The sequence below is a fragment of the Hesperophylax consimilis genome, chromosome 7 (assembly GCF_061612785.1).
Source record: "Hesperophylax consimilis isolate HC1 chromosome 7, BYU_Hcon_1.0, whole genome shotgun sequence".
NCBI classification, from domain to species: Eukaryota; Metazoa; Arthropoda; class Insecta; order Trichoptera; family Limnephilidae; genus Hesperophylax; species Hesperophylax consimilis.
The window spans coordinates 31,005,289-31,025,501 of NC_142842.1; the positions used below are offsets into that span (position 1 = coordinate 31,005,289).

The following is a 20,213-nucleotide window of genomic DNA, read 5'->3' on the forward strand; positions in this document are numbered from 1 at the left end:
AATTAGCATTTATTTTTAATTATCTAATCATTTTCGGATTTTCTCTAGCTTTAAAAAGAGTATTTTTTTGAAAATTTGCTGCGAACGAAAACGAAATATAGTGTCATGTAAGCATTGTTAATATTATTTTACAATAAAGTTATGCATTATTATTAATTATTAATCAAGAAATGCCCAGAATCCTCGCAAAAAATCTTAGAAATTCCAGCAATCTGGGGAAAAATTTAGAGGAAAATTACTGTCTACATCTGATTTCGATAAACTCCTCGTGAAGCCCGGGCAACGCCGGGGACTTCAGCTATTGCGATATAAAAACATATTTTAACATTGTATTTATCATAATAATAATAATATATACGTCACTACAGTTGAATGTCGACAAAAGATAACATTAAAAATAAAACGTTCCAATATTTTTAGCATTCCATTGAAACCGTTAAATTATATTATTTATCTACCGTGCGGAATTTAACATACATCCGTACCCGTCAAATGCTATCGGTCCTACATAATGTTATCATTTTCCCTGTAAACAGATGAAAAAACTCATAATATGTTTACTTTGCTTATCTAATAACAAAACAAACTATTCACGTTGAGATAGGTTACGCAGAAATTCAACTGTCCCCACAAGCATCACCACCTCAACCCAGGTCAGAACACTGCATCAAGTTGGCCTCCTTTTTTAATGAGATCCTCCTAAATAAGTAAACTCCTTTAACAGTAACAATAAGCCATATTTTATAGCCAGTTATATGTATACGGTAACTGGTTTAAAACATCAGAGTTGATTTGTATATAAATCTGCAGTTTTATTCCGAGGTTGATGAAAATTTGCACATTTGACCTACAAAACAAGAGAAAGGTCACTGTCTACATGAGAATTCGAAAAACCACCCCCATCCCCTTTTCCTACCACATAAAACTGTATTTTTCTACTCGACGAATTTTTGAACATTTGACGTAGGTACACAATAAGATGAAAATTACTGACGACATCTGATTTGGAAAAAATCAGCATAAAGCTCGGGCATCGCCGCACAGTGGGCTGAAAATCACCTTTCATAGAGATAGAGACTTGAATTTTCAAGGGTATTTTTTTTGGCTAGAAATTGATTCTGCCGATCGCCTCATTTTTAATGTCAGTGCCATACAAATTTTTCTTAAAAAAATGATAACTCCTTCATTTGTACACGCAATTCCTTCATACGAAATTTTATAGCATAGTAATGATCAGCAGAATCCATTTCTAGCAAAAAAAAGAACCTTGAAAATTCAAGTCTCTATGTCTATGAAAGGCGATTTTCAGCCTACTGTGCGCCGGGGAGATCAGCTAGTATTCTCTAATTATGTTTAAGGCGAAGCTTAACGCTAAATCACTATTTTAATTAATCTTTATAACGAATTGGTGTACATTATGAATACCAAAAACATACTTTAGATAAATTGAAGATTCTCCTATCGTATCGCTTGAGAAGATTCAAATAAAAAATAAATTACTCAATAAAAAACATAAATGCAAACTACAAAACAAAAATATTTTTTCAATAGAAATGTATGAACGCGTAAAGAAAACAACTTTACAAAAATACAATATTATAGCTAAGATTATCTGTGACAGTTTCACTTGATTAACTTTTTTGATTTCTTATAAAATTATTTACAAAATAAATAAAAACGAGTTTTGTGCTTCAAATCGAACGTTTCTAGACTCCGTTTGTAAAGCGATTTTAATGCCTATTACCTACAATATAAGGTATACCAATAATATACACATGTTTGGCTTGTAGCTTCCTCTTAAGGTTGTTTTGTTAGAAGCCCATCCTACTTTTGTAACTTGGGCTTAGGGCCGGTATTTCAATATATGTACTGTGGAATGTTTCGAGTCGGATTTGGATGTCAGGAAAGCTAGTAAGCCTACCTACTACGAACGTAAATATAACTGTAGCCGACATTAAAAGCATCTGAAATACAGGCACTAAATCCCCCGAGGGATTGCAACAGTACAACATACGCACCTACAACAATTTATTTATAAAACGGTGCTGGATATGATTTGAGATTTTCACGGCCAAAAGTATTACAGTGGTTTATTATTGGGCTATTGTGCGGTGTTGCACATCTGCCCTGATGATGGACACTGTAATGTTGCCCGAAACGTTGGCTAAAGAAGGAGATAGCGCAGCAGGCATAATACTCCAAATTAATACTATTATAAAACAGTGCTGAGCGAAAACATTCAACGTTTATTTTTCTTAACCCATATACTCCTCATTTTCTTTTAAATTATAATATACTTTTTCTACTAATTTTAATTTCTTATATATTTCATACTTGATTTATTATTTCAATGTACTGTATTTATAATCAACCACCAAATCACGGGCATGTGCCTAGTTTTGTGGTCTTAACACAACAAAAAATTGTAAAAAACCAAAAAAACACAACTAAATAAAATTAAAAAAAATCAATAAATAATTATTACTTTAAATGATTTCAATGCCTCTCTCACTGGGAAATTCAATATACTTACTAAGGTTAAATACAGTTATATACCATTTCTTCGACGTTTACAAGGATTTAAAAGTTTAATCCTATAAATGAGAATAATATTCAAAAAGTAGAAAAAAATCGATATAAAATTGAAAAAATTATATGGAAGTTAAGTTTGAGATATTCCAGTAATAGGTGTATTGTCATTGTAAATTTGTATGTTCATCAGGAAAACTCTTCCCAGTGAGGCAGGCAAAGTAAAAAACATTGTTATAAATGTGACTAAGACAAAAAACAGAAACATAAAAATCTCACCGATTGTGTTGAATCAGCGCTATAGAGCTCGCCACAAGATCATCAAACAGCTTCCCGTCCCCGTTGCTTGCGGCGCTGCCCTGTCTCCGGTGCCTCCCGTGCTGAGGCGTGCTGGCCCCGCTGGAGGCTGGCGTGGCCTCCGCGGGGGGCTCGGGCTGCGCGGGCGGAGCGGCCTCCGTCGCGCAAGCCGAGGGGGCTGCGCGCGCCCCGAACAGGCGCCACGTGGACCCGATGGCCGGCGTGTCCGCCTTGCATGGCGCGGCGTGACCTGCACTGCGCCACGGGAATACCCCTCTGAAACGAAACAAAATAGAACATTATTGCATTGATCGATGGATGGGTTTCAATAATAACAATAAGAGAAAGTTACGTTACTCAATTCAAACTGCTGTTATTCAAATTTATTTTATTTAATTCAAACTAAAAGCACAATAGGATAAATGATGAACAAAAAAAAAATGTTTTTCGACATATTCCATTGAATGTTATAACTAAGATCAATTGTTATTATTCTTTTGTGTTGAGAGAGAGAGGAAGAAACGCCACATTATTCAGCCCTTGCACGTACCCTTTGTTTTAATTATATTCTTATATAATATTCTTTTTTAAGTGATCCGACTTCTTCGGCCCACTTCCGCGTCAACCGTTATCCTTTACTTTACCTACACTTTATCACCCGAAGGACCTACCTATCCGAACAATAACAGCGCCCTTTTTTAAAACTGGTTTATTGTTCACTGATAAAAATTCTCTCATACATGCTTTCAACGAACATATTCCTCAGGGCTCTCATTCAAGTCCACTTTTATTCTTCATCTGCAATTCGCTGATTCGCTGAGAACTGTTAGCCTCTCTTTGACAACTAGACTTACTTTGTTATACTGAGTATGCGTATACCACTCTAACGTCTTCCGCGAATAAAATTTATTAGTACACAAATTGATAAACTTGTTAAAACGAGTAAAGCAATCTTCTCTGTAAAATAATATAATAACAGAAAAACACTTTTACTATCCAACATCCTCACAATAATGGTGCACTTTCGTGTTGTAATTCCTTTATGTGATAGCACTGCTGCCATTATACAAATTTAACTGCATCTTTTAGTGTAATAAAAGCAATGAGGAAGGAACAAAGAGTCCGGATATATGGCACCAAATCACACACAGATAAGGGCCATTAAATTCATAATAATGAACAGAATTTATGAAAATACAGCAAAGATACATTCACACATCTATAATATAATATGAATAAGAATTGTAATGAGCGCAAATCCAAACCGAATACAGAATATTATGTACTAAATTATTGAACCATACTCTAACTAATTAAGTCAAATATATATTTCTAGATATAAAATATTTTTAGAAAGGCGCGTAAATATATATTTATAAAAAATGACGTATCAGGAACCGAATCCCTGTGGGACCCCTTACTCTTAAAGTCAAATGCTAAATTAGAAGGAAATTAATGATCCTCAAAACCTAACATGGCTCATGGTCATGATTCCGGAATTGCCCAGGAATCAAATTTAAGTAAACACATTTTGGTTTACACAATTCACTTCTAAATTAAGATGGGGGAGGATGAGATATCCGGGTTGGGTTTGGTTTCTAAATTTACCGATAGTAAGTAGTAGGTTCCTTCCAGATTTTAATGTTATACTTTAAAAAAAACCTTGAAAAATCTTAATGCTTAAACTGAATTGAAAATAAATAACAGTTGATGGAATAATATTAATTTATAAAAGTGACTGTGAACCGATCAATTCCAGTTATTCAATATTATTATTGCGAATCTCACGGTTCACATCTAGTCCTTACTTGACGTCTGGCATTGAGTAGATAATGGATTACGTAAAGATATGCTAATATAGCTGGCTCGTCTGGCGTGTGATTAACTATCAAATTAAATATTCATATATTACCTTGAATTAATAATATTATCTTCAAAGAAGTATGGGATCTCGCTGACCAACATATTGGAAGAGAGTATTTGTGGGCACTCAGAAAGACAATGCTTTTACCACGACGACGGTTCCCTAGATACTAAATTCACAGCGTTGTTAATGAGAAGTCTGATAATAGGATGTGTTTTCCCGAGATAAAAGGCATTGTCGATAACAATATAGTAGCACGATCACGTTTTCATAAAGCTAATGACAACTTTTTTCACGACGCAAATAATGACTCTAGTTATGTAGAACAGGCGCGAAGAGAAAAGGTTTTAATTATTATGACGACCACGAAAATGAAGTGACGGAAAGAGCAATTGCAAAATAAATAAATTACAACTGGTGATGTTAATAGAGTCAAGTAAAACCGACGGAATAATTTGCTTCATTATCTGCATTACGAAGAACATTCCGATAAGCCGAATCACTTGAAATTACATCATTATTAAACGGCGGTCAAGTGTATTTGCTACTACAATACCGATATTTCGTGTATTGCTGTACTGCAGGTGTGACGACCTTGTATATACTGTGATGGGACTCTCGACTCTCAAAGCGGAGAAAGTGCGAAAGAAGAACCACGCCGTCACACCGCCGCGCATCGTGCCGCGGAGCTTGGAGCGGAGGGAAAGTTCTCGTCTACAAACAATACCAAGCAGCCAACGCACTCGCTTCTCGATGTCTTATTCCGTCCGTGGCGTTCACCGAAGAAGCGCGCTCTCACCCGTTTACGGCAGTTACGTCCGTTACCAAATATCCGCGATCCAACATGATATTGACAGTTTGTTCGATCGGAGTCATCGCGGGACTCGTGTGCATCATGTCCGCCTACAAGAAGCAAATCAAGTTCAAACTGGAAGAGTGGAAATACGACCTTAGAGTGCAGGACATCGGCTTCTGGGCCCTCCTCGATGACAACATGAACAAGAAACGCAACAAGCTAACTGAAGTCCCTGACATAACCGGGAAGATTGCTGTAGTCACAGGAGGAGCGAGAGGAATCGGATACCACGTCGTGAAGAAGCTAACAGAGTTGGGGATGAAGGTAGTCTTGGGAGTCAGGAAGGTCGAAGCAGGAAAGAAGATCGCCAAAGAATTCAAGGATCTCGGTTTGACCGGAAGCATCGACGTCTACCAGCTGGACACTTCTTCAGTGAAATCGGTCGAGAGCTTCGCAAAGGTTGTGTCCAAAGAATACCCAAGCATCAACTTGCTGGTCAACAATGCCGGGATTATGTTCGGAGATTACTCAGTGACTGAGGATGGTTTCGAGAGCCAACTGGCCACTAACTACCTGGGCCACTTCCTGCTGACGCACTTGCTGATGCCAAACCTGAAGGCTGCCGGGGAGAAGTCTGACTCCTGTTCCAGGGTGGTGAATGTCTCATCGTGCGCACACAGAGCATCGGAGATCTTCTTCGACGATATCAACTTTGAAAAGAATTACTTTTCTTCAGGGGCTTATTCACAGTCGAAATTGGCTCAGGTAAATATCCTTCTCCATTGTACATTTTTGCTTTAAGCGCATTCTTTAAGTTTATACGAGACGCCCATAAACGAAACATACTGTAAAGTATACTATTATTTTTTAACCATATAATACGAGAGATGCATTAAAAAAATTAAAGCATTGTAATGTTTTTAAAACATATACAAATCAAACAAACAAAAAATCTGAATATTTGCATCGTACACGTACGAACTGAGCAAATACAATACGAGGTAATGTGACTATTACACCTACCCACTTTGAGTAAAATCAAAGAGAAACGACACTTTGAAATAGTTTTTTCGATAAAGTAGATAACAATAAATATCTTAACTTATAGTAAGAATAATAACATCATATCATAAATCAGTGTTTTGGAGTAAATATATGTTTGACGTAACATTCAACTCGTATTGTGATAAGAAAGATATTGTCTGATAACTCACAATAATAATATAGATAATTTTAAACCTTCTGAAAATAACATCGTTCAGTTATTTTTGGAACAAGATAATGCATACAAAGAATATGGTGTACCTATAATAAATAAAAACCTTGTTTTATCTGTTACGATGATTATAATTACTATTTCCACTTGTCAAACTTAATTAATTTGACATTTAACTAACTATTTTCATTTAATAACGTTGTAAACAGTCTTTGTAAATAATATATGACACTGTTACACTGAGAAAAATGAGTTTTGCTAATTTATTGAGGATCTCTTCAAATTATTGGTAATCCGGTTAGAAAGGAGATTGCACGCCGTTTCCTGATAAACTTTTAGTAAATTCGTAATGCTATCGGAACAAGTGTTCATGGACCTGCGTTTGTCTTGATAATATATAATGGCGAAATTCGAAAATATTAGGATTTTTATGAACTCGTTTTCTGACATCGTGATAATCCGTTGGTATTTTACTGAAATTTTAATAGGAAACTTATCAATTCATTCGTTAAGGGCCTGCAATCCCGTTTTTAACCGGATTACGAAAATTTTTAAGATATTCTTAATAAATTAGCAATATTTTTTATCAGTAATTTTACTCGGTGTAGGAAGATTACACCTTTGACCAATAAAACAAAACTATATTTAAAATGTTTACCAACTATCTTAATTTTTGTGTTATGCACATTTTTAAACACAGTTTTGCGTTTAAAACAAACTTATACTAAATTGTTAACTTCTATAAAAATTATTTCAAAATTGATTTGTTAACAATAAATTTGAACATGTCAAGAAAGAATAAATAAATAAAATAATGTCGTCTGAATCTTTACGCTTCTTTCTTATAACACGTCTTGTATGAAAACGAAAAGGACAGAAGAGACTAGAATTATGACGTCATGACTAAAAAAGTTAATAATTAACCCCGGATTTAAATAGCAGTAAAACAAACCCATACATAATTTTATTTACGCTGCGACCATTGGACCCAGACTCGAGGACCTAACCTAACTGTAAACAGATATCATTGCCTTATGTTTCTTTCCAGATCATGGCCGCCAGACACATGGACAGATTACTGCAGGCCCAGGGGTCCAAGGTGCATTGCTACTCCGTCCACCCAGGAGTGGTGGACACCGACCTGTTCGAGGGGACCAGCATGAAGCGCCACTCTAAATGGATCATGAACCTCTTCTTCAAGCGGCCTGCAGAGGGGGCCGTCTCCATTCTGCACACCTGCCTCACCCCCAGACTGGAGACGGAAGGCGGGGCATACATTAGCAACTGCAGGAAGGGATCTGACTCCGCTTATTCGAGGAGCAAAGACGACCAGGAGAAACTGTTCAAACTCACGTGTGACATGCTCAAAGTGAAAAATTTCGGAGTTGAAAACAAGTAAATATGCAGAGGCAATGTATATAATATATATTATTTAATGCAATACGCACATTATTTAAAAAAAAAAACAAACATAAAAGGTTGCTAGGTTATTGTTTTTTTTTAAATTTAATTTAGCCTAAACTAAGAACCACTTTACAAAATAGGTTATTAGGTTGGGTTTTACTAAAAAAAAAGAAAGAAAAACTAATCTAAAACCCACTTTCCACAGTAATTAAAATGCATTATTTTGCTTCTCCGTCGACTGAAATAGTTCTTCATCCTTGGAATTAATTAACTAATATGAAGTGTTATTTTTAAATAAATAATTTGTGCGTATTAAGGATGGGGTGCGCCATTGCATATTTACAAAAAAATGATGTACGTCATCGTTTTGTACTTAAGTTATTTGCACCCATGCATATTAATTATAATTTTATAATCTTAACTAAGAAAATCTGTTTCTTTGTCAATAAATATTTATTTATTTATATTTTTTAAATAAATCTGAGGCGAAGCCAAACTTACTAGGAAGTGTTCCTATGAAGTTCCTTAGGTAGTGAAAATATGTTATAAAGTAAATATGTACACGGAGAAAAATAATCCTGATGAAAAAGTGACAGCAAGATTTCCTGATAAAATATTAGTCACCTGGAATATATCGAAAAGACGTGTTCCTTTCCTAATAAATATTATGACGGAATGCGACAATATCAGTATTTGTATGAACATTTTGTATGTTCCGCCGTTTTCATAAAACATTCGCTTTTAACTGATACTTTGTTAGGAACTCTGTCAATTCATTCGTTGAAGGCCTGCAGTCCCGTATTTAACAGGAAAACGAATAATTTGGCAAGATTTTTTAATAAATTAACAGTATTTCAGTAAGTTTTCTCCGTGGACCTATAATCATGTTTTTTTTTTCACCTATGTTTTACAATCATTTTAATTGCATGGTAAACATATTGCATAAGTATGAATGTGGACGGAAGTGAAGGAAACCATGAATAAATATTATTGTGATAAACAAAAACTTCATTAAATAGTTTCACACTATAAAATAAAATATAGTTGTTGAAAAAATAAATAAAATTATACTTTATTACTAAAACTTTGTTCTAAATTAAATTTAATATATGTTTGTGCTATTAAATTTAAAGAAATATAATATTAAATTAAACAATAATACTTTGTTTAAACCTCTATATTTTTTATATTAATGCCGACCGGTTTCAGAACAACCATTCCTTCCCCAGTTTAAATTATTTACGAAATTAATATTACAAAATTAAAACATTTATTAATAATCATAAAACAATAATAGATAACACAAGAATAGGTAATTTTATTGTAAACCGAATAGGGTGAACGCTCCTATAGTCAGCCTGTGCCTATTGTCAGCCTCTTTCATAATTTCGTGAAATAATAAGAAAAATGTGCACTCTATCACCATCTATGAGAATGTTCACGCACTAGTAACTAATGAACCAAACATGGTTTCAAAATGGCGGCTCTAACTTATTTTCTGTCCCTATATTCGACCGTTGCTTTCAAACAAGTGAAGACCTGTCAGACATTCTCCCGCGCGCCATAATAAATTTGCAGTTGACCACGGTTTCAAAGTAAGTTTAAAAACCCTGAATTTTACTAATATTGTTGAGTTAAGTGTTATTTTATGTTTCTGTGATTATTTTGCCTTGTTTTCAAGCATTCAAATTATGTTAATGATGTTTGATTTTTGCAATGTTGTGGTGGTTGACTTTAGGAACAAATTTTGTTAGAGCATCCTAAAGTCAGCCGGGGGGGCTGTCCTTAGGCCATGTGTAGGTTATTTCAAATATGGAATCTAAGTGTGCAGTAGTGTTCTCTATCCTTACAATGTGATCTTACATACACAAATAAATGCATTAAAATAAAAACACCAAAGGTCAGCCGCCTCATTTTGTTTTGGGGTAGACGTGGCTGACTTTAGGAATTAATGATCCAAATGTCAGCCATCAACGTGCTAATACACTTTATGGCATGGTGAATGATTTAATGTTGTATTTGAATTCTAGGTAGGTATTCATAAAAACGAAATTCAACATGCCGAAAGAGAAGATCGTCAAACCAAAGGGATATAAAAAACCCCTTCTACAATACGACCGAAGCAAAATTGAAGATGCTCTCCGAGCAATAAGGGGAGATCAAATTAGCATCAGAGAAGCCAGCAGAAAATATGGAGTTCCCAGGGGAACTCTACAAGATCGTCTCCACGGCAGAGTTCCTGATAAAACAAATATGGGTAGAGATACCACATTAACTAAAGAGGAAGAAGAGTCTTTGGTGCAATGGTTATCCGAATTGGCCAAATGTGGATTTTCAAGAAAGAAGGATGATCTTTTAAACACAGTTCAAAAAATTATGAAGGATGACAAACGCCCAAACCCCTTCACAAATGATAGACCGGGAAGAAAATGGTACGACCTATTTATTAAGAGACATCCAATCTTGAATGAGTGTATTCAAAATACATTAGAGCGTGCGGAAAATACCAACAGAATTGAACAATTAACCACTCCAAAAGATGAGGTTACTTTTAACAGACAAGAAATAATAACAGCACAAAACGTCATCAAAAGCATAAAAAAACAATTAGAGGATGAGAACATAGATGCACTCCGTGTTATCGAAATTATCGAAGCTTCTTTTACTGAAGCAGACAATCGTGTTGTCACTATTGGAAACTACGTTTTAAATTCCAAAGGTGTTCTGGAACCAGATGCTGACCCTCAACTTCAGGCTATGAAGCAAATGAATTACAAATTAGTGATTGCATAGTAAATTGCGACCAAGAAGATGCTCAAAATAATTTATTTTTGTCTATTCCTGATGATGATTTTGAATCACTGGACATGACAAATCATTCCAATTTCTCTCTCCACTCAAGCCCTACCTCAATTATTACTAAGTCTGTAAATACACCACCGCCGGTGCCTGCAACAACACCTTTGTCGTGCGTAACCAACAAAGTTAAAAGCGGAATATCTCCCTCCTTCAGCAATCACTTGTTCACTCCAAAATCTTTGCAATTTGGAAAAAGAAAATTGAAACTAGGAGAACCGATGCCGATGGCAATTTCGTCTGATGCTTGGAAGAATTACATGGCCAAAAAAGAAGATATAAAACAGGCACTAGTAAAAAAGAGGATTGAAAGGCAAGAAGCAATAAAAAAAGAAAAGAAGAACAGGCTACAAAAATAGAAGAACGAACGAAAAGAAGGGAAGAACAAATGAAACGAAAAGCAAACACTGACAAATACAAGAACCTAGGACGAAAGACTGGAGAAACCAATAAGAAATTAAATGTAACATCTACTCAATCTAAAATTTCAAGCACTGGATGTGAAGAAGAATTACACAGTGATGTAGTAGATGATGATCTGAAAAAATCTAAAATTTCATGCACTGGATGTGAAGAAGAATTAATCAGTGATGTAGAAGACGATGATCTGAAAACTGTTGGTTGTGACATCTGTCCAAGATGGTATCACCTCAAGTGTACCCAAAAACGGGGTATACCTTATGCGGAAGTTGCTTCTAAAGAATTTACTTGCCATATTTGTCTGCTTACTATGTAGATACAAATAAAATTGCTACTATTGAATACCTATTTTTTTAATTTCACGTCATATGTAATAATTTAAAACCCTCAGCCGTCGACTAGGCTGACTTTAGGAACTCGAAAGGCTGGAGATAGGCACATGGTGGCTGACTTTGGGTGATTTTGGCATTTAATTTTTGAAAGGCCTTTAAATCATTTTCATTGAAACAAATACATTTCCAATAATGATAAGTGAATAGTCTGTTCTTTGAACTATAATAAGGTGTAATTGTTAGAAACTTAAACGCTATTTACAACTTTTTAAACTGTAATAAATCAAGTAAAAATCTTAAGAGGCTGACTTTTGGGACATTCACCCTATATTTATTTTAGTAATAATTATACATTCTTATACAGGGTGTTAAGGGACGTATTTGACTTACTTTAACCTGATTCCTGATAATATTTTGAATAAAAAATTTAAAAGAATCTGTCTCCGGTGAAATTTTATATGATTTTTTTAATAACATAAAACATAGAAAATCAATAGGATTTGAACAGCTAGGGTCGATAATTGGGATAGAAAGGTTACTCGACTGAGTGACTAATGATATGTGGTAGTTAAAAAAAAGATTTTGAAAAAGATACATTAAAAAAGTCACCAGAAACCATTATTTTTTTCTACAAATAATGTCAGCAATAACTGGATAAAGTACGTTCCTTAACACCCTGTATGTTTTAATGTCTAATACTCATCGACCAAGAAAACGAAGTTAACAATAATATTATTAGAATTATTTTAGTGTGGTATTGTTCAGAGGTAAATAGTTTAATTTCGAATTACCTTTTGCGAGTGTTATTGAAATTCTTTGAAAACCCACTACCTAAAATCCGAGCAAATATTTAATAGTAGTTAAATAACACTTTGTTGACTATGAATATTTATATAGCTAAGTTATTTCAGCTGAAAAAAAGGTACGATACATGTTGTTGTGTTTGTCATAATATTTCAAATGACAAGAACTCCTCACAAAATAAACAGATATTCAGTTATTTTTCGGCTTACGCTGACACGATTTTCGGCCGAAGTTGAATAGGAATTTTTTTTTATATATAAATACGATCATAGTAATTATTACAAAAAATACACGGAGAAAATGAGAAATAATCCGGTCACTTTTTGGAGAAATATGAGTATTGCTATTCTATTAAGAATCTCTTTAAATTAATGGTAATCCGGTTAGTAACGGGATTGCAGGCCGTTTCCTGACAAACTTTTAGTTAATTCCTAATATATCGGAACACTTGTTCATGCACCTGCATTTGCCTTGATAAGTATAATGACAACATGCGAAAATATTAGGATTCTTATGAAACGTGTTATTTTCATCACTAGTTGAATCAAGAAATATCCGTGCTGAGTTAATGTGATTGATATGGGGTCAAAACGAGTCAATTGAGACGGAAGGTGTTACTTTATTTACCACGTTAATTTCAGCGTCAATAAAAGGTCCCGATTCATGTAAGCAGGTAGGTATGTCATAAATTTCTTATTTATTTTCGTTTAGATGTTATCCAATATGGCGCGGTACCTACCTAACGTGCAATATGTTATTTGAGTTTAAACTTTCTCCGGCGTGTAAAAATTTGGAAAGTTTGTAGTAACAGTAACATTATAATTCATTGAGATGCTAATATAAATTATATCGGTAGGCACTCACTCACTCCTTATATTAAGAGTATTACATTTTTGCAATACGCTTCCAATTTCAATAGGTCGGTGTTATGTCGATAAGTATGTCTAATGATTAAAATCCTGAGTGGAACATAAAAATGTGCTACAAAAAAAATTGTAACTCTTGTAAATGAAGAGAATAAGAATCAATAAGTAACATAGATCGAAGAAAAGAAAGGTGTACTTTGATAATAAAAAAATCCTATTAAACATCACTGTAAAATGCTTCTAGATGTAAGTAATGAATACTACACATCACTGCAACATGCTTCTAGATGAAAGTAATGAATACTACACATCACTGCAACTTGCTTCTAGATGAAAATAATGAATACTACATATCACTACAACTTGCTTCTAGATGAAAATAAGGGCTAAACAAAAATTGTTATTTTTTACAAATGAGCGTTGGGATAGTTGGAGGTCAGTTGGAGTAAAAAAGCGGAACCTATTTTTAGCTTCATGTCTCATCTAAATATAATACATCAATGATTGTAGAAGACCAAAGGTAGGTACGTAGAAATAAATAGATAGATTTAAGAAATGAAATTATTCACAATTATTATTTTCGGATAGATACTGACCTTCATATTGTGAGAATTCTTTTTAAGCCGCTTAAATGCTGACAAAAACATGAATAATGTTTTCCAACTCTGCGGATTAGACTTAGGACAGGGTGATTCACAAAATTTGAACAATTCAGATACTCTTCAGGCAAAATAAATAATAAGGTTCCATGATAAGGTTCTGCTCACAGGAATTCCCTAGTGGGATCAGCTGCAGAGGATTCTATTGTAATGTGCCATTTCATGAATGAATACAAAAAATGATAACTCAACACAGTGACAATTTAACACACATTTAAAAAGTGATACGTCATTAAAAGCGATGAAAAAAACTAACCTACATAACCTATTTAACTTAGATTTTATTTATTTATTTTGTGAAAAACAAACAGCTTTTATATAATAAACAATGATAGATATAAATATACAAGTTAACTGAAGTCAAGCCACAGAAGTTTCTTATGTTGAAGTTCATCGGAAATGAAGTTTTTTGTTTCATTCCTTTTCATGACATTATATAATTGTCATTTTATGAGTTATCCGGTCACCGTTAAATGAAGTTTTTGTTTCATTCCTTTTCATGATATTATATAATTGTCATTTTATGAGTTATCCGGTCACCGTTAAATGAAGTTTTTGTTTCATTCCTTTTCTTGACATTATATAATTGTCATTTTATGAGTTATCTGGTCACCGTTAAATGAAGTTTTTGTTTCATTCCTTTTCATGGCATTATATGATTGTCATTTTAGTTATCTATATATTTAGTTATATGATTGTCATGGAGTTATCCGGTCACCCAAAGTACATATTATGTTTTAAAGCGTTTATTCGATAAATCTTAGGCAAAGTATTTCAATAGAGGTTGACGGTCATCATCAAACAAGTCATAAAGAAAAACACGTTCACCTTGAAATGTGGACAGATGGAATTTGCCACGTGTTAGTTATTTTCGGTTTGATTATTTTAAATTTGAAACCGCAAACGTTTATAGCTAAAAGAAGAAAAACAGGTAAATTTTAATAATGTTTTCTTATGAATAACTCATGCTCTAAGTTCAAGATTCGAAGTAGGTACGTAAATAGATAAAGCTAAGCATATACGCAGTGTCCGTAGACTCGTAGTACAAATTGGAATCTGTTAAATCGTATATCACATTCCGAGTCGGTTTTATGGTATCATTTTTTTATTTGAGCTTTTCAAGTAAATCGAGTCCGAAGTTAAAGCTTTTTAGGTAAAATTCGGTCCTATTAATATCTGCTGTTTAATTCTTTTAAAATGTGTCAAAGCAAAGACGCGGCTAATAGTTTTTTCTCTTTAGTTACTGAAAAAAATTTCAAATAAAAAAAAGGGTTCTCTAGGCCTAGGTGATGCAGATTCACCAGTTTCCCACTTGTAATGCTTAGTTCCGGACATCGTGTACAATATATGCGGTAATATTAAGTTGTTTTTTTCATCTTAACTAACCAGAAAGACTGTTCATTAACAAAAAACTATTGGACTGTGCACTTTGGTATCTGTGTTGTTTGTCACTGTGCAATTGTGTATGTTTGCACAACTTTGAAATGTCAATTTAAATGTAAAAAACGGTCCAACAGGGCGCTGTTTAAAAGAAGCATGTTTTTACCCGTCACAGGTGACAACTATACTATAATATGTATAATTAAAAAAAACACACGCGTATTCGAATGCAACGTTTTGTCAAAACGAACATTAACATTTTTATTTATATAGATTAACAAAGATCTAAGAAATCAAATGTTGAAATGAATTATAAGAATTTAATATAAAATACGAAACGCCATATCAAAGTATGAGAAATACATATAAAAAACCGAGGAGAAAAGGCCACACTGAAATGGGGTGAAAAAGTTGGAACGCCTACACATAGGGTGGGCTTTCATGTGACGTATGATAAAATAGGCTAGTTAGCTAATTGTATAGGTATTGTTTTATACAAAACACGTTTCAGCATAATACGGCCTTATTCACACGGAAGAAAAATGTTCGGCGCTGAGACTTACTGACGCATGACTTGGTGTCGGGCGCTAGAAGAGCGTGCTGTTAACTGTCAGTTTGATATTACCATTTTGAACAATGGGTCAAGTATTTAGTATATATAATGCATTTTGGAGTATATAATGTAAAAATAATATTTAGTACATATAATGCAATCTAAGGAGAAAACGCTAGAGAAAAAAGCTCCCATGCACTGAACAGCTAGATGTGGATCTATTCTGATTTAAAAGAAAACATACGTCGCCAAATATTTCAAACGAAGAAAGATATAGTTGATATATCTTCGGGCACACGGGCACGCCCACAACTAAATTGGTTTATATATTTATGTGTGTATAATCCCTATAGTCATATTACAAACAAAAACAGGTTGGCGAAAATAAATTAATTACATCGCGTTAAAAGACTCCTGTTATGAATGACGCCCAATAGAGTCAATTCCTTGTAACGACTTTTTGAATTGAGCAATAAAGCTTCAATTAAAATAATAGTGTCACACCCTTTGTCTCTCTCAAATCTTCCCATCTCGTCACCCTATTCCAAACCAGCTCCCATGAGAATATTCATCAATTCATTACTGTGTACGAAATACAATTTTATACACTTGTACAGAAAACCTTTTCAGTGAAGTACTCGTAAGAGCATTGTGCAACACTCCCATTACGCCTCGTACAGTTTGAAGGGTGCGCCGCCCCTAAAGACCCACCCCTCGGCAGGTTCTGTTTTGGACAGGTTTCCAAGTGCCTCGCGTATCACCTGTTGCCTACAGCTGAGACAACGTGATCGGGCCTTGCTCGTAACGTAAAAGCTGGTGAGCGAATAACACGTGACCGGAGAATTGCAAAGAGAACGGGGATTTTCTTAGAATGATAGATCTGGAATGTTCCATTGGTGAGGGTGGTGCTTTTACTCAATATTTTAATATCTCTCATTTTAAATTGAAATAAATCAAAGTATTTAAAAGTATATCAATGGAGAGAAACCAGATTAAGTGTGAAAAATATGGGACTATTCCAAGACGGATTAAGGAAGGAAAAACAGAAAAAATAATAAAAGAAAAAAATATTAGGGTTTGAATTTAGAAAGGTTCAGGTTCTACAATGTTTACAAGCCTTCAAAGGAGCCAAGAATCTACAGTTCACGGAGGACATCATTGAGTGGCGAGGGAAAAATTATTAAAATATGACGGGGGTAAACAACTAGAACCAAGTTTAAGGACATAGTCAAAATGGTTGTATTAAATCGAATAGACTTCTATTGGTAGGCACGCGGAAGTAATTTGTATTAAATAGTGAGTAAACAAAATGATAAATAGGTATAACTTTAATGTCACCGCATTTCTCGAAAAAAATTGTAATAAGAGGAAAATAAGTAATGAAGATCAAAATATTCTAATAAGAGGAAAATAAGCAATGAAGATCTAAAATTGTAATAAGAGGAAAATAAGTAATGAAGACTTAAAAATTGTAATAAGAGGAAAATAAGTAATGAAGATCAAAATATTCTAATAAGAGGAAAATAAGCAATGAAGATCAAAATATTCTAATAAGAGGAAAATAAGCAATGAAGATCTAAAATTGTAATAAGAGGAAAATAAGTAATGAAGACTTAAAAATTGTAATAAGAGGAAAATAAGTAATGAAGATCAAAATATTTTAATAAGAGGAAAATAAGCAATGAAGATCTAAAATTGTAATAAGAGGAAAATAAGTAATGAAGACTTAAAAATTGTAATAAGAGGAAAATAAGTAATGAAGACTTAAAAATTGTAATAAGAGGAAAATAAGTAATGAAGATCAAAAAATTCTAATAAGAGGAAAATAAGTAATGAAGACCTAAAAAAATAATATTCACTAAAATTTCCCTGAAAAGTTCAGGGGTAACACAAAGTAAAGCAATTATTTTAATGTAAACGAACACCGTTAGTAATTTGACGTCAATTGTCGTATTTACGCTGTGGAAATGTTTTAATTTTAATCACAGCGGGAAACTGAACACCCGCCATCATTATTATTTATTTAATGAGAAGAGCGAAGTTATAAGAACAAGACCGAATATCACGAAAGCAAAACGTTTTTGAAACGCGATCTGAATTCGGGGGATTAGGATCACAGGGGCCTAACTGCAAAAACTGGTTTTTAGAGTTAAGCTTAGTTTCGGTAATGCTATAATCATTTATTAGTTACACGAAACTCTATCTCGTACTGTTTAAGAGATACAGTTGTGCATATCAGTTGAACATAGAGTTGGGTACTTATTTTAAATAGGCCCTTGTGATTCTAACCCCCCGAATTGATAATATTTATATCACTTTTTTATACTTCACATTTTTCGAGAGCTTTTTGGTGAAAAGTCACATAAAGGGAGCTGTATACAGACAAACCACATTTAAATGGACTTAGTAATATCATCATAAAATACATATTCATATTATTGTTCGCACTGATTATTAAACGAAATTAATATTCACATATTTGCGAACTGCGCAAACGTTCAACAAAGATTCATTTGAAATTGCAATGGTATCTATCACAATAAAAAACACTAAAAAAATTGCAGGCTCCTTGGGTCTCAGAACCTCAGAGCTCTAATCACAAGGCAAATTAAGGCGACGCCGTACGTAGTAATGCAAAAGCATGTTTTTTTGGTTTGAAAATTTGGTCGCCTAGAAATTTTTCAGATGCTTTAATTAAATACTGCGAGTAGAATACATCTTGGCCTTTGAAATAATCGAGTATTTTTTATATAAGATAAGTCTTTTATAAGCCTTTTTTTTTCATTTTAGATAAGTCTTTTTATAAGCCCAGAAAAAAATAGTGGGCCTATGGAAACTGCTTTAAAGTTAAAAATCTCCTACTTACGAATCCATTTTCGGTTATGATTTTATTGTATAATGTGGCAAATTAAGTTATTTATAAAATGATCGATAAAAAATTTAATATTTATGCCTGAACATCCACAAAATAAAATAAAAGGCACTTTTTGGCCATGTTTTTTTCTTGCATAAATCAAAACAGGCGGATGGTGTTAAGCGGGAATTTAAACTTTATCGCCATCTACGTAAGGGTTGTTATTGATAGCGGCTCAATTTAAAACATTACACGACGTAGTGCATCGCCTTAATATATGTATGTATATATATAGATTTGAAGCGAAATATTTCGAAAGAGAGTTTGGTGATAGAACAGCATACACAAGATTGTAAAGTAAACTGTATAGCAAGATACTCTTCCCAATCTTCCCTTTCCCTCACTCCATGGACTTCCCACTTCTTTCCGCTTTAAAAATCCCTAATTTAAATCAATAGTCTCAACAGACTTCGGGCATTTGTGACTATTTTACAGTCCTGTAATCCATAAAACGCAATGTACGTGACTAACATACAGATCACCGTTATTTTAATTAGTTCCATAAAAAATCTTAAGCGCTTGTTATATGATAGCGAAATTTCGCAAACTGTCAAAATGTCTTCATTTTTATGTCACTAGAGGGCGGTAGTTGTACATTAATGAACTTGTTAAAATATAACGTCACACGTGCGTTTGTCGCAAAGCAATGAACGTATAATATGAATGTGAAATATTAAGTAAAACAAACAACTTAGTAAAAAAGTATGACTTATTTGCAGAACCTACTATTTTGGTAAAGCATTTAATTAGACATTTTTTATAAATGTTTCATCATTCACTTGCTGTTGTCATTAGTGTTGAGGAACATTTCCGATACATATAGTTTGTTTTACACGGTGTTCGGAAACTCGTGGTATAAACGGTAAAACCCTTTATAGGTCATAAGCTAAAAACGGATAGTTTTGAAACCTGCAACATTAAGGTTTATATTTCTTTATGTTTACAAGTTATAAGCCCTTGGGTTGTAATCATTCTGAGGTAACGCACAGAGGTCTTGAATCGAACCAACCGCCCAAAGTTCTCACATGTTGAGTAAATTTACGAAAATCGCGTCCTGGTCAGTTTCTCTATAAAATTATCAAAGCAGTTATTCATTTATTGTCAATTTTGGGTTATGACTTTTTTTATTTGAGCTTTCGTTTTCGAGAAAATCGAAGGTGGATTTATTTGGTAAATTTCTTACTTTTATATTTGATAGAATATCTATACATATTAATACCATCATTAATAAATTGACCTCGAGAAATGAAAGAAATTTTATTTTTTTATTTATATATTTGTTAAATTATTCTGTGTTATTTAGTACAACTAAACAATAATCTT

At 33.6% G+C, this 20,213-nt stretch overlaps 2 protein-coding genes across 4 annotated transcripts in view; one reads left to right on the forward strand and one right to left on the reverse strand.

The window, feature by feature from the left end:
- The window catches only part of LOC149422630 (TBC1 domain family member 12-like), a 141,919-nt gene that overhangs the window by 14,172 nt on the left and 107,534 nt on the right, over nucleotides 1-20,213 (reverse strand). For 2 of the 3 annotated variants that reach the window (XM_089633424.1, XM_089633427.1), the window contains one exon: nucleotides 2,809-3,102. In XM_089633424.1, coding sequence (XP_089489550.1) covers nucleotides 2,809-3,102 — 294 coding nt within the window. Of the gene's footprint in view, nucleotides 1-2,808; nucleotides 3,103-4,738; nucleotides 4,847-20,213 lie in introns of those variants that run through there. The other variant, XM_089633426.1, reaches the window with a different exon arrangement.
- Nucleotides 5,305-9,220, forward strand: LOC149422631 (retinol dehydrogenase 11-like). The gene is made up of 2 exons (XM_089633878.1): nucleotides 5,305-6,251; nucleotides 7,751-9,220. The coding sequence occupies exons 1-2, from the start codon at nucleotides 5,535-5,537 to the stop codon at nucleotides 8,099-8,101; spliced, it is 1,068 nt and encodes a 355-aa protein (XP_089490004.1). The 5' UTR covers nucleotides 5,305-5,534; the 3' UTR covers nucleotides 8,102-9,220.

What these genes read in the sequence shown, in the direction of transcription:
- LOC149422631 (XM_089633878.1), top strand. Translation starts at nt 5,535, where the DNA reads ATGATATTGACAGTTTGTTCGATCGGAGTCATCGCGGGACTCGTGTGC. An exon ending in CACAGTCGAAATTGGCTCAG is followed by an intron (nt 6,252 to 7,750) that starts GTAAATATCCTT and finishes GTTTCTTTCCAG; the next exon opens with ATCATGGCCGCCAGACACAT.